Genomic DNA, 14,354 nt, shown 5'->3' on the forward strand with positions numbered 1-14,354 from the left:
TGTGACAAGTTCCCTTACTTCTATTGTCTAATGTTAACTCAATCTCATAGATAGACATAGATAAGACAGACAGACATATAGCAAAATGATCAATATATAGACACACACACACACACACACACCATTTATTTTTAACGTCCTCAACTGTGCGGACCTCGCCGCTTGACACCATGTTTACTGCATCGGTTATAGTACCCCAGATCTTAGCTTTATACGTGCCCTTAAACCCCGAGTTTGCACTGCTGAGGATCACTACTTGTTTTTTTTCCACTTCCTGCAGTAGAACCTCCATTTCTGAACTCGACCAGTTTTTCATCCGCTTCGGGTTTACCTCAACAGTCCCCCCTTTCTTAAATTTAAGTTTTGACATATTTATTTATTTATGTATTTCCCCTGCGGGATAATACAAATTTCTCTTCTGTAATCTGTTTGTGTTTTCTCCATGTGTTTGATGTTCGGCTTTTCAGACGGAATTGTGCCTCTTACATGGGGAATTAAGGGCGTTTACCTATGCAAATTACGGAATTAAGGGTGTTTACATATGCATATTGGGGAAATAAGGGCGTGTTTATATGCAAATTATGATAGACACGCACACGCTAACCATTTGGCACTCAGCAACTTAAGAACAGCAGGTGGGAACAATCTGGCCCTTTAAGAACACGTCATGAATTTGAATGGACTCCTCTTAGGAAATTACTTAGGAAGAAAGATAAAAGGAAAAGTTAGGAACTTATTGCTGAATGGGGCCCTGTGTTGGTATATACCGGGGGTAGGCGACCCAAAATGTTGAAAGAGCCATATTGGAAAATCTGTCTGGAGCCGCAAAAAATCAAAAGACTTATATAAGTGTTATAATGTTGGCAACACATGATGTTAAGTGGCGAATTATCTATATTAGCCTACTATCAAAATTACTTTAAAAGTCTTATATAAGTGTTATAATGAAGACAACACATGATGTAAGTGGCTAATTCAATCAATCAATCAATCAATCAATGTTTACTTATATAACCCTAAATCACGAGTGTCTCAAAGGGCTGCACAAGCCACAACGACGATCCCACATCAGGGCAAGGAAAAACTCAACCCAATGGGACAATGAGAAACCTTGGAGGGGACCGCAGATGTGGGGACCCCCCTGGGCGACCGGTGCAATGGACGTTGAGTGGATCTAGCATAATATTGTGAGAGTCCAGTCCATAGTGGATCCGAATAGGGCCGTGGGGGGGGCGGTAGATAACAGCCAGGTAGAGGCGCAGCGGTGCGACAGACATCATAGTAAGCACCTCAAACGATTTACAGGTATATTTATTACTTAGGTTGGGGGTAAGGTTAAGGTTTTCATTGTATATTAGTGCGACTCCCCCATCCCTTTTAAGGGGACGGGCAATATGCGCATTCGTATAGTTAGGAGATGCCTCATTCAGCGCAAAAAAATAATCTGGTTTGAGCCCGGTTTCGCTGAGACCAATGACGTTAAGATTGTTGTCTCTAATGACCTCATTAACTAATAAAGTTTTGGGAGACAATTAGCTATATTAGCCTACTATCAAAATGACTATGTGTTGCAGGCTGACGAAAATCTTTGTTGACACAAATGTTGAAATGTAATATGTATTCTACATATTTTTACAACATTGGAAAACATTAGTAAAACTTCTCAGAGGGTGAGATAACTCCTGGAAAAGACTGTCTTAGAATGGCCAAAGGTATAGACGTGTGTGTCGAAGTTAAAGGAAACGTCTTCTTCTAATGGATTTATTACAATCTTTGAAAGCTGGGTAACGTTTGCTGTGGTCTGCAACAACATGGCACACTAACAACTATCAGAAATGCAGCCAATATTACAAACAGATAATGTTAATGTCGGTCCACCTTTTTCAGCTATTACAGCTTCAACTCTTCTGTGAAGGCTGTCCACAAGGTCGTGGAGTTTCACACTCGAAGCGGAGTTTGGAGTGGGCCCCTTCCTCTTGAAACATAACTGTGCACCAGTGCACAAAGCAAGGTCCATAAAGACATGGATGACAGAGTCTGGTGTGGATGAACTTGACTGGCCTGCACAGAGTCCTGACCTTCCTTAACCCAATAAAACACCTTTGAAATGAATTAGAACAGAGACTGAGAGCTAGGCCTTCTCGACCAACATCAGTGTGTGACCTCACCAATGCGCTTTTGGAAGAACGGTCAAAAATTCCTATGAACACAATCCGCAACCTTGTGGACAGCCTTACCAGAAGAGTTGAAGCTGTAATAGCTGCAAAAGGTGGACCCACATCATATTGAACCCTAAGGGTTAGGAATGGGATGGCACTTCAATTTCATATGAGTCAAGGCAGGTGGCCAAATACTTTTGACAATATAGTGTACATGCAATAAAGGTACACAGTGATTAAACAACATATGAGAAAGTAAAACAATAGAGAATACAATAAAAATATATACAATACAAGAACATATGAGAAAGTTCTTTAAAAAAAAGTATTTTTCATCAATAAAGATCTTACAGGAGTTTAATAATCAGTAATATAAAAAACCCATTAACTTCACAACAGCAATGAATTGACATTTTCAAAAAGTAGATGAACTGTACTTTATTAAGGGTACATTATATTAGCTTACAAGTAAAGCGTTTTTATTTACATTAGCAGTTAAAAAAAAAACAACCCTTCAAGATTAAAATAATTGTCACGCAGTGATGTAATTCAGGGTGAGGAGGAAGGACATGTCCATTGCACTTGATCAAGATTTGGTCACCTGCAGTTTTAACTTTTTACCATCCAAAATAATGTTACACACAGTCTTATATGGAGGATTAAGCACTAGATCTGGTGATTTTCAAAACAAATAAGTTGTGAAGTGAATTATATTTATATAGTACTTTTCTCTAGCGACTCAAAGCGCTTTTACATCGTGAAACCCAATATCTAAGTTACATTTAAACCAGTGTGGGTGGCACTGGGAGCAGGTGGGTAAAATGTTTTGCCCAAGGACACAACGGCAGTGACTAGGATGGTGGAAGCGGAGATCGAACCTGGAACCCTCAAGTTGCTGGCACGGCCACTCTACCAACCGAGCTATACCGCCCCAGTTAGGCGACAAATAACCATAATAAATTGTCACAAAAGCCTGTCCCAGCTGACTTTGGGTGATAAAACCCAGAATATCCTCACTGTTAGGATGCAACACTTTAGTACTGATTCGCTCATCACTACTGCACACTACTGAATCTTGTCGAGAATCTAGTGTTTGTCACTGTCCCTCTCGTGTTGTCATTATTTCTTACACGTGCTGCAGCTGAACGGGTGTATTCTCATCATGTGTCTGTCCATTTGCGGCTTCGTGGTGAACCTTTTGGCGCAACACGAGCAAGGGTAAGGTCTCTCGCCCGTGTGCGTCCTCATGTGTATCGCCATGTATTTCTTTGCGGCGAAGCTTTTGGCGCAAATAGCACAGCTAAACGGTTTCTCTCCCGTGTGTACCGCCATGTGTATGGTCATGTCTGACTTTTGGGTGAATCCCTTGGCGCACAGCGGGCAGCTGAATGGTTTCTTCGCTGTGTGACACTTCATGTGTCTTTTCCATTTCCACCTTTTGTCAAACGTTTTCTTGCAAAAAGAACAGTTGAGGTTATCGTCAGTGTGATGTCTCATATCTCCTTTGGAGTCCTTCTTACTCTCCAAAGGCTCTCTGGCATTGTCGCTGTGATCGTGGTCAGAAGCGCGTGACATCACGTCGTTCATATCTGACAGTGGAGCAAAGCCGCTGCTTGCTTGTGATCCATCATAGTGTATTCCATAATCTCGAGTTGTGCTGCTGGAAGTTAAACGTTGCCTCTCTGCAGCGTGTTTTCTCATGTGGACCATCAATTTGAACTTATCTCGGAATCTATTATTGCAAACTGAACAGGAAAAGGGATTCTCCCCCGTGTGTATCATCATGTGTCGTGCCAAATATTGCTTCAAAGAGAAACTTCTCACACAAACTGAGCATGTGAAAGGTCTCTCTCCAGTGTGCGTTACCATGTGTCTCTTCATGCTTTCCTTACGGTTAAATGTCCGCTCACATTCGGAGCATTCAAAACGATTGCTGTCAACCTGACGTCTCATATCACCTTTAAAGTCTTCATCCTCGGTCTCAGAAGAGTGTGACATCATGTCAGTCATATATGACGGTTGTGCGTAGTCTGCTTGTGATCCTCCACAGGGGTTTACATCACCCTCTGTTGTCATGTGTTGAGTTAAAAGCTCCGCCCCTTTGTTATGAAGCTTTGAGGACTGAGCTTTGTCTTCATCATCCTCACTCTTCACAGGGACGTCAGTAAATGGGACCGTGGTGACGTCAGCCTCTTGAAGCTGCTCCCACAGTTCCTCCTTTTCCTCTTTAATGTGGGAGCGCTCTTGCTCCTGTCGCCCCAAACTGGAGCGCCACTCCTGCTGCTCAGGGGAAACCTCATCTTCACTCTCCACCAACACCTGTTGAATGTCTGCAGGACAAAAAAGGACACAAGATGAAGCACTGAAAAAGTTTAGGGTTGTGCGATACAGACGACATACAATATAATCAGTGGCCCGCGAAACGTCAGGAGTTCGATAAGAAATCTTACCCGCTGGGGGATTGCAACCATTTTAAAAGAATGCCATTTTGTTGACATCAAGTGGACAATGCGAGTAATTTAGGTCATTGACCATTAATTGTGCATTGGATGGGACTGTGCGCAGCATTTACCTTTATGACCAAATGCAAACAACCTGCCCTGGTCATGGTGCAAAAAAACCAAAATGACAACAGACATGGTCACAGATAACACAACAAGCTCACTAAGTGTTGTGGATATTATACAAAATGTCCATGCACCATAACAAATTCTAAATCACAACAATTTAAATCCATTACAAAGCACAATGGGAAATGAGCAAAACACTCTCCACACTTATCCATGTTTGGGGCATTTTAAAGTTAAAGTTAAAGTTAAAGTACCAATGATTGTCACACACACTAGGTGTGGTGAAATTTGTCCTCTGCATTTGACCCATCCCCTTGTTCACCCCCTGGGAGGTGAGGGGAGCAGTGGGCAGCAGCGGTGCCGCGCCCGGGAATCATTTTGGTGATTTAACCCCCAATTCCAACCCTTGATGCTGAGTGCCAAGCAGGGAGGTAATGGGTCCCATTTTTTTATAGTCTTTGGTATGACTCGGCCGGGGTTTGAACTCACAACCTACCGATCTCAGGGCGGACACTCTAACCACTAGGCCACTGAGTAGGTGCTTGATAGATGCTTGATATTTCTGATTGATTACAAAACATGAGGAAGGACTTTACGGAAGTAAACAAGGTAGGAGTCGAACTTTTACATACTCTCAATATCCAATTATATTATTCATATCCATTATATTAATTTAATATGTACACGTATAGTCTATTTATCTATCAATCTATATATATGTACACACACATATGTTTGTGTATATATATATATATATATCTATATATACATATATATCCATTTTCTACCGCTTGTTCCTTTCGGGGTCGCGGGGGTTGCTGGAGCCTATCTCTGCTGCATTATATATATATATACATATATATATATATATATATATATATATATATATATATATATATATATATATATATATACATATATATATATATATATATATATATATATATATATATATATATATATATATATATATATATATATATATATATATATATACATATATATATATATATATATTAGTATATATATATATATATATATATATATATATATATATATATATATATATATATATATATATATATATATATATATATATATATATATATACACACACGCACACACACACTCATACATTTATATATATATAATATATATGTATATTTACATATGTATATTGGTGCGTGCAAAACAGCAGCAGGCGGCTGTGGCTTGCGGGCCGGCTCTAATACTAATCAAATATCATCCCGGGGGCCATAGATAATTAATTTGCGGGCCGTATTCGGCCCGCAGGCCTTGACTTTGACACATAGGATTTAGAGTATAAATAGTATATTTTATGCCGGTCCACTGTTCCTTCATGTTTTTTTGTACTTTAATTTCCTTATTGACTTGTTTGCTTCTGCAGCCTGTCACGACTGGATCACACAACATACAGATAATCAGATAATATTGATAATGGCCTAATCAGTATTCAGGCGTTAATTGTAACTACATATTGGCATAATATTTGTTCGAAGATTCTTTTTAATAATGCAATACTCTTCCTGTACAGTTCAATTAAACACGTTTGTTAAGATAAATGTGTAATAACTGGTTTGAAGTTGAACATAACATTACTGTATAGGTCAGGGGTGTCAAATGTACGGCTCGCGGACCAGATCGGGCCCACGAACCGGTTTTATCCGGCCCGCGGGATGAGTTTGGTAAGTATAAAAATGAGCCAACTTTTTTGAATGAAATAAACAGCTGTTTTAAAGGTCACCGCCTCTGTCCATGGTGCGGAGGACAGATCACCATCAGACGGAGGCGTGGCAGTGCTGACGGCGAGACACAGCTGGCAGGTGATTAGATTTCACAGGTGGTACGTGTTAATCTAATCATCGGTTGTCTTTAACGGTAAGCGGCCGGGAGCAGAGAGAGAGAGAGGATACGGACGTGACTGGGAGGTCACGTTCTGCTGGAGAGAAAAACTTTTGTTGAAACATTCTGATTAAAACCTTGTTAAACCTGCACGCTTGGCTCCTGACAGTGGGACTGTTAGGAAGCGACTTCCACACACATATATTAGTGCACCAGTCGAGGAAAATGATCAAACTACATAAATAACATCCTGCAATTTGATTTTGATATATATATATTTTTTATCTTGATAGATTGAAAATCAACACCAATGAGTTGACTGATGAACATTATCACATCATTTATTCAGAAAGTATGAATAACGACAAATAAAGGTAGAATACTATTAACCGCGACATGTAAGTGTAAAAAAAAAAACAACAACATTATGATTTGTACATTTTCAGAATGTGCTTGTTCTATTTTTAAACAAAGAAAACAACCTGAAGTTGTCTTTATTTTTAAGTTATCGTGTTATGATTTTACCAGCCCAGCCCACTTGGTAGTTGATTTTTCTCCATGTGGCCCCCGATCTAAAATGAGTTTGACACCCCTGCTATAGGTGAAGCATCTCCTGTCATTTTTATGAGTTGTTGACATATCTTCACATAACATTTTGGCTGTTTTAATTTTCGAGGACATTATTTTTGAAAGAAAACAAATGTATAACGGGGTAAACAAATGTAAACAAACCTGCTCTGTGTGACCCATCGTTGTGCTCCAAAGCAGCATCCAGCTGTTGGCGTTGACGCTTGTTTTCCTCTTTTGTCCGAGAGAGTTCCTCCTCGTATTCTGTTATTGTTCTTTCAAACAGTCCAAATATTTCTTCAACAGCGGCATTTAGTCGCTGCTCCATCAACACTCTCAGTATTTGAACCTTACACATTTTTTTTACACAAACAACAGAATCACAGTAGCTTTATTGCTCAGCGACGTGACACTTGCTTCCGCCTTGTTCTTCTTCGCTGGTTGTTTTACCGCAGAAAGTGCGTCAGTGACGTCACATCACTGCCACTAACAGGCAGCCTCTAAACCTTTTTAAGCGACTAGCAACGAGTCTAGAAATATCTAGCTCTTAAGAGTTGCTTATAATTGAACGTTCAAAGCAAAATCCGTGTCATCATAACGTTTATGACGTCGTTATTTTTTAACTGACATTTTTGTGAGTGAATATGAATGAAAATGTTACCTTTGCTTTAATCTAAAGAAAAGTACTGCTTGTGCAAGGCAACCATAAACGTGCATACATCGTCATAGGCTTGAATGTCTTATTTATTTTGGGTCTTTGCAATGTATTTAATGAAAACACAAGAATTGTTTTTTTTAGAAATGTTATTTGATCTCATCTACACGGAGTCAGAATTATACAACATAAGAAACACTTTAATAATGAATAAAGCAAAATATGTCCTAGTGTGTGAATGTGAGTGTGAATGTTGTCTTTCTATCTGTGTTGGCCCTGTGATGAGATGGCGACTTGTCCAGGGAGTACACCGCCTTCCGCCCGAATGCAGCTGAGATAGGCTCCATGCAGCCCCCCCCGCGATCCCGTAAGGCAGCGGTCCCCAACCAGTCTGCGGACCGATTGGTACCGGACCGCACAAAAAATAAAAAAAAATAAAAAAATGAAAATATATATATATATATTTTTTAAAAATTAAATCAACATAAAAAACACTATATATACATTATATATCAATATAGATCAATACAGTCTGCAGGGATACAGTCCGTAAGCACACATGATTGTATTTCTTTATGACAAAAAAAAAATAAAAGTAAACAAATACCTTAAACCCCCCCAGTTTTTCAAACGATCGGTCTGCAGCTACAAAAAGGTTGGGGACCACTGCCGTAAGGGACAAGCGGTAGAAAATGGATGGATGGATCAATCAATCAATCAATCAATGTTTATTTATATAGTCCTAAATCACAAGTGTCTCAAAGGGCTGCACAAGCCACAACGGCATCCTCGGTTCAGATCCCACATAAGGGCAAGGAAAAACTCAACCCACTCAATGAGAATGACAATGAGAAACCTTGGAGATGGATGTTCTGGACCCCAAATCACTCTATATTATCTACTGTTACCATATCGGAGTTATTGTGGGGAAATATGGGTAAATTACTGCAAAAGTACGCTTAATTCGCTAATCGTGTGACAAAAAAAGGTCAGTCAGGATAATGCATAATGTTAATTATTAGGTAAGGGGGGTCAAATGGGACAGAATGATACAGTATTTAATGTGTCATTACTTAATTAACATTTGAAATGCATTAATACATGTATTATTTAATGTATAATTGATTAAATTAATGTAAAAGTATATACATTTATTTAATGATTAAAGTTTTCAATATTTAATTATTTTATTTAATCATGTGACAAATTAATTATTCCATGTTTTAATTAATTACTTCCTGTTTTAATTCATCATTTCATGAATACATTGTTTCGCCATTTAATTCATTATTTGATTATTTATTCATTTAATTACATATTTATTTGTTTCACAAACCTGTTGTTTTCAAATAGGACAGACTGAAATAAATACATCTTAATAATGACAAAGGGTTTTGGTCACATATCAATCCCAGTATCGCACATGGAGTTATGAATAATAGCAGTGCCTAACATCAACTCAGCCAGAAAATTGCATTTTTGTTACACTTTTCTTTCGACTAAATTTCCACATTTTTACATCCGAAAACTACACGGCGTCTAATTGGAATTTCATTTGCGCTCATTTATGTTAATACAGGCTACAGCGGGGGTCAGCAAACCGCGGCTTTCGAGCCGCATGCGGCTCTTTAGTGCCGCCCTAGTGGCACCTAATATTTCTTATTTTATTTACTTTTATAAGATTAAAAAACATTTGGGGTCTTACCTTTTATTTGTATGTGAAGTTCATGCACCTGCCTTTTCCAGGAAAAGCTCTTATACATGTAAAGAACTTCGATTATAAAAGTCTGGTCACCTTCGGTTTGATTTAAAAGTGCAGTTTGTAGATGTTTTTCCTGGGTGGATTTCGCGTGATAGGAAGGTGGGGGGGTTAATTTTTTTTTTTGTAGTGCAGTCTGCCGAAAATAGTGTAAAGTGCCACTCTGCATAGCAACTGACAATGTGGAATTAAAAAACACATTTCAAGATATTCAACACATCTATCGGCTAAAGTGGATAGTGCACCCCTAAATTCGTCATGTTTCATGTGTCAGGTAAACCACGACGGATGGGGCCATATGTATCCCCTTCCTACTAGATCAGGGGTGTCCAAACTTTTTCCACTGAGGGCTGCACATGGAAAAATTAAAGCATGCGGGGGCCATTTTGATATTTTTCATTTTCAAACCATATAAAAATATATGGATTTTGTTTGTTTTTTACCTTTAGGGCTCCCGGGGACCATAAAGGGTCTAAGTCATTAAAATGTTAAAAACAAGTCAAATTATTATTATTTTTATTTACATAACGCTTACAGTAAATCTGTACAGTATATCAACTTCAGGTTGATATAAAGTTTAAAAAAACAAAAATGTTTTATGCCTTTTCTGTCAAAGACAACTTAGTTTTTTATAATAAAACTGAAATATGCAGTATTTCCCCCACTGCCCAAAACATTCAGAAAGCAATGTTTGATGTGAAGTAATTAGAGCCTTAAAAATATCAATAATGCAGGACACCATTGATTTTAATTCCTTATTATTTTTGAGTAATCACAGTGAAAAGATAAATAAAATCCCATTAAATATATTTGGGATCCAAAAGGTGCCCCACTCAGAAAGTGATACATTTTTATTATTATTTTTTTACTTTCAACACTTAAGTTACGAGCTCAACTTCAGATATATCTGTCGATTTTACGTTTGAACTATTATTTTGTTTGTTTTATGCTCTTTTGTCAAATAAAATGTTGATGTTTTTGTATGGCAACCACACAATATATGCAATATTTCCCACATAAAACATTTTAAAGTGAAATATTTGAAATAATTGGAGCCTTGAATAGGTCAATAATTCATTATAACATTGATTTTTTTTTTTTTTTTTGGAGCAATGGCAAAAAAAGAAAAAAGAAAGATTGACAAAAGAAAAAAAAGCCTGCATGGTAGCTTTGTGTCAACATTGCAACTTTTTCTAGTTAGATTTCACCTCATTCCACTTTTTTAAATGTTTTTTTAATTTTTGCAATAGCATTTCCAGAATGTGTGGCGGGCCGGTAAACAATTAGCTGCGGGCCGCAAATGGCCCCCTGGCCGCACGTTGGACACCCCTGTACTAGATAATCCGTCATCTTTGTAGTCACATTCATTCAGTTAGCAGAGCTTGAAATATCTTTTTTGTATTTTTTTCTGTGTAAATCTTTAAATATGTTCTTTAAAAACATATTCCGCAAGCTTTTTCCGTAGTAAAAGTTATGATAGCCACAAGCGCCTGCTAGCTCACGTACGCCACCCCCAATTCATACTGACTTAGTGTGTGTGGCGACTAGCGCTTCTCAGTGTGATTTTTCTGTATTTATAGTTCAATTGGCAAGCAGCTAAATGGCTTTTGAGTTTGTAATGCACAACAATGTGATATGACATCAATCTGTACTGACTGAAAAACATGAACAATCATATTACAGTATCTGTAAAGTATTAGCCCACATTTTATGTTATGTTTGTACACAGCTAACTCGACAACGTATGTAGTTTTAATAACAAGCATGACGTGCTGCATGTATCATGATCAATAATATAGTGACTGGCCGGGGAAATATTTTCCAGTTATTTTTGGGTAAGCACTCCATTTATGTCAGCATAGCTTGGCTCCACGCTTCACGTGTACACTGCCAAGTCACGCCGACCTCACTCTCTTGGCTTCCGTCTGCTGTTGTGCTCGCTTTTATAACCAGTAGTTCATTCCTCGGTATATTCAGCTTCAAAAAGATAAAGTTGTGAATCCTCATTAGTCCAAAAATAGCCATCTTTGCTGTCTATTACCAAGTCTGCCATGATTTGAACACACACGCATTTGTTTCCACAAGTAGGAACACACATTTGTTGGCGGAAGTCAGAAGTGCGCTGCTATGGAAACAGAAAAAATGTGCTGGAGAAAGACGTTTCGGCAATGCTTAAAATGACCAAAATATGGTAAATATTGTACATATTACTTATTTTTATGAATGTGTCTGTTACTATACTATATATACACTTGCAGACAACAGGTCGATGGAAGATTCTGAAGTTGTTTTAGAAGGTGTTGAAGGCTACAATGGTGACTTAAATTAGCCATATTTTTTTAATCATCTTTAGAATCTCTTATAATGATTGTGAATGATTTCTTTCAATTCCCAAAAAAATGCGGTTCCCTGTTGATGTTAGTTTGTTGTTCGATATGTGGCATTTTTTTTACCTTGGACAAGTGCAAGGTTACATTACAGTGTACGTAAAACTTTGTTTAATTGCTCAAAAGCACAGGTGTGGGAGAGAGGCGCAAATACAGCTCATGAGCATTAAAGCTACAGACACACAGAAGTGCGTGTTCCCGGAATAGCTTACATAAAGCACTTTTAAATTGTCAAAATTCTCGATTTTGGACAAGACACTTGCAATACACTATCGTGGGTCCTCTGAGACTTCAAATACTACGACAATTTTAAACTGAATGGCAGGAAAATAACAATATTGCTATTAAAATCATTAATTAAATTCCGTTTTTTTCTTCAAAATCCTGCAAAAATCTAAATGTGTCAAAAATATAATGACAAAGTGAAATAAGATTTTACAAATGTTTGCACTTGTATTTAAAAACAAAACCACCAAATTCTGTGTGCATCAGACCTTATGACTAAATATATATAAATATTAAAATATAATACTAAGGGGGGCTATATTGTAACATGACAAAACAGGGTTAAAAAAACAAAACAAGCACTGTACATGCCACTTACTTCACAGAAAAGCATTAAGTAGACAATTGGATACAACCCTAATCTTTAAAACGGCATAAGTGCATTAACATTGCAATGTACTTAAACACTATGGTGAGTGCTAAGTAATGATATAACAATATAAAGCATTGAAGTATATAAAACGACTAGTGGTTTACAGTATAGAATTACTTTATGTACAAAATATGTTGCTGTTATGGCATTATACAAAAAGTTGACACGTTGTGTAAATCGTAAATAAAACAGAATACAATGATTTGCAAATACTTTTCAACCTATATTCAATCGAATAGACTGCAAAGACAAAATACTTAACTTTCGAACTGGTGAACTCTGTTATTTTTTGCAAATATTAGCTCATTAGAAATTTGATGCCTGCAACATGTTTAAAAAAAGCTGGCACAAGTGGAAAAAAAGAGTGAGAAAGTTGAGGAACGCTCATCAAACACTTATTTGGAACATCCCACAGGTGAACAGGCTAATTGGGAACAGGTGGGTGCCATGATTGGGTATAAAAGCAGCTTCCATGAAATGCTCAGTCATTCACAAACAAGGATGGGGCGCGGGTCACCACTTTGTGAACAAATGCATGAGCAAATTGTCGAACAGTTTAAGAACATTTCTCAACGAGCTATTGCAAGGAATTTAGGGATTTCACCATCTACGGTCCGTAATATCATCCAAAGGTTCAGAGTCTGGAGAAATGACTGCACGTAAGCAGCAAGCCCGTGACCTTCTATCCATCAGGCGGTACTGCATCAAAAAGCGACATCAGTGTGTAAAGGATATCACCACATGGGCTCAGGAACACTTCAGAAAACCACTGTCAGTAACTACAGTTCGTCGCTACATCTGTGTGCAAGTTAAAAAAAACTGTACTATGCAAAGCGAAAGCCATTTATCAACAACACCCAGAAACGCAGCCGGCTTCGCTGGGCCCGAGCTCATCTAAGATGGACTGATGCAAAGTGGAAAAGTGTTCTGTGGTCTGACGAGTCCACATTTCAAATTATTTTTGGAAACTGTGGACGTCGTGTCCTCCGGAACAAAGAGGAAAAGAACCATCCGAATTGTTATAGGCGCAAAGTTCAAAACCAGCACCTGTGATGGTATGGGGGTGTATTAGTGCCCAAGGCATGGGTAACTTACACATCTGTGAAGGCGCCATTAATGCTGAAAGGTACATATAGGTTTTGGAGCAACATATGTTGCCATCCAAGCAACGTTATCTTGGACGCCCCTGCTTATTTCAGCAAGACAATACCAAGCCACGTGTTACAACAGCGTGGCTTTGTAGTAAAAGACTAGTCTGGCCTGCCTATAGTCCAGACCTGTGTCCCATGTGTGACGCAATATAAATGATAAATGGGTTATACTTGTATAGCGCTTTTCTACCTTCAAGGTACTCAAAGCGCTTTGACAGTATTTCCACATTCACCCATTCACACACACATTCACACACTGATGGCGAGAGCTGCCATGCAAGGCGCTAGGCAGCAGCCATCAGGAGCAAGGGTGAAGTGTCTTGCCCAAGGACACAACGGACATGACTAGGATGGTAGAAGGTGGGGATTGAACCCCAGTAACCAGCAACCCTCCGATTGCGGGCACGGCCACTCTACCAACTTCGCCACGCCGCCCCAATATGAAGCCTAAAATACCACAACGGAGACCCCGGACTGTTGAACAACTTAAGCTGTACATCAAGCAAGAATGGAAAAGAATTCCACCTGAAAAGCTTAAAAAATTGGTCTCCTCAGTTCCCAAACGTTTACTGAGTGTTGTTAAAA

General features: G+C 38.4%; 1 protein-coding gene across 1 annotated transcript; it reads right to left on the reverse strand.

The window, feature by feature from the left end:
* Nucleotides 1-2,568: 2,568 nt before the first annotated feature.
* On the reverse strand, nucleotides 2,569-7,660 carry LOC133644065 (gastrula zinc finger protein XlCGF57.1-like). Its single transcript, XM_062038388.1, has 2 exons — nucleotides 7,325-7,660; nucleotides 2,569-4,489 (listed from the first exon to the last, which is right to left on the reverse strand). Exons 1-2 carry the CDS (start codon nucleotides 7,515-7,517, stop codon nucleotides 3,279-3,281), a joined length of 1,404 nt encoding a protein of 467 aa, XP_061894372.1. The 5' UTR covers nucleotides 7,518-7,660; the 3' UTR covers nucleotides 2,569-3,278.
* Between the last annotated feature and the right edge of the window lie 6,694 nt (nucleotides 7,661-14,354).

Source organism: Entelurus aequoreus, linkage group LG27 (genome assembly GCF_033978785.1).
Source record: "Entelurus aequoreus isolate RoL-2023_Sb linkage group LG27, RoL_Eaeq_v1.1, whole genome shotgun sequence".
In the NCBI taxonomy this organism is placed as follows: domain Eukaryota; kingdom Metazoa; phylum Chordata; class Actinopteri; order Syngnathiformes; family Syngnathidae; genus Entelurus; species Entelurus aequoreus.

What these genes read in the sequence shown, in the direction of transcription:
- LOC133644065 (XM_062038388.1), bottom strand. Translation starts at nt 7,517, where the DNA reads ATGTGTAAGGTTCAAATACTGAGAGTGTTGATGGAGCAGCGACTAAAT. An exon ending in CGATGGGTCACACAGAGCAG is followed by an intron (nt 4,490 to 7,324) that starts GTTTGTTTACAT and finishes TTTGTCCTGCAG; the next exon opens with ACATTCAACAGGTGTTGGTG.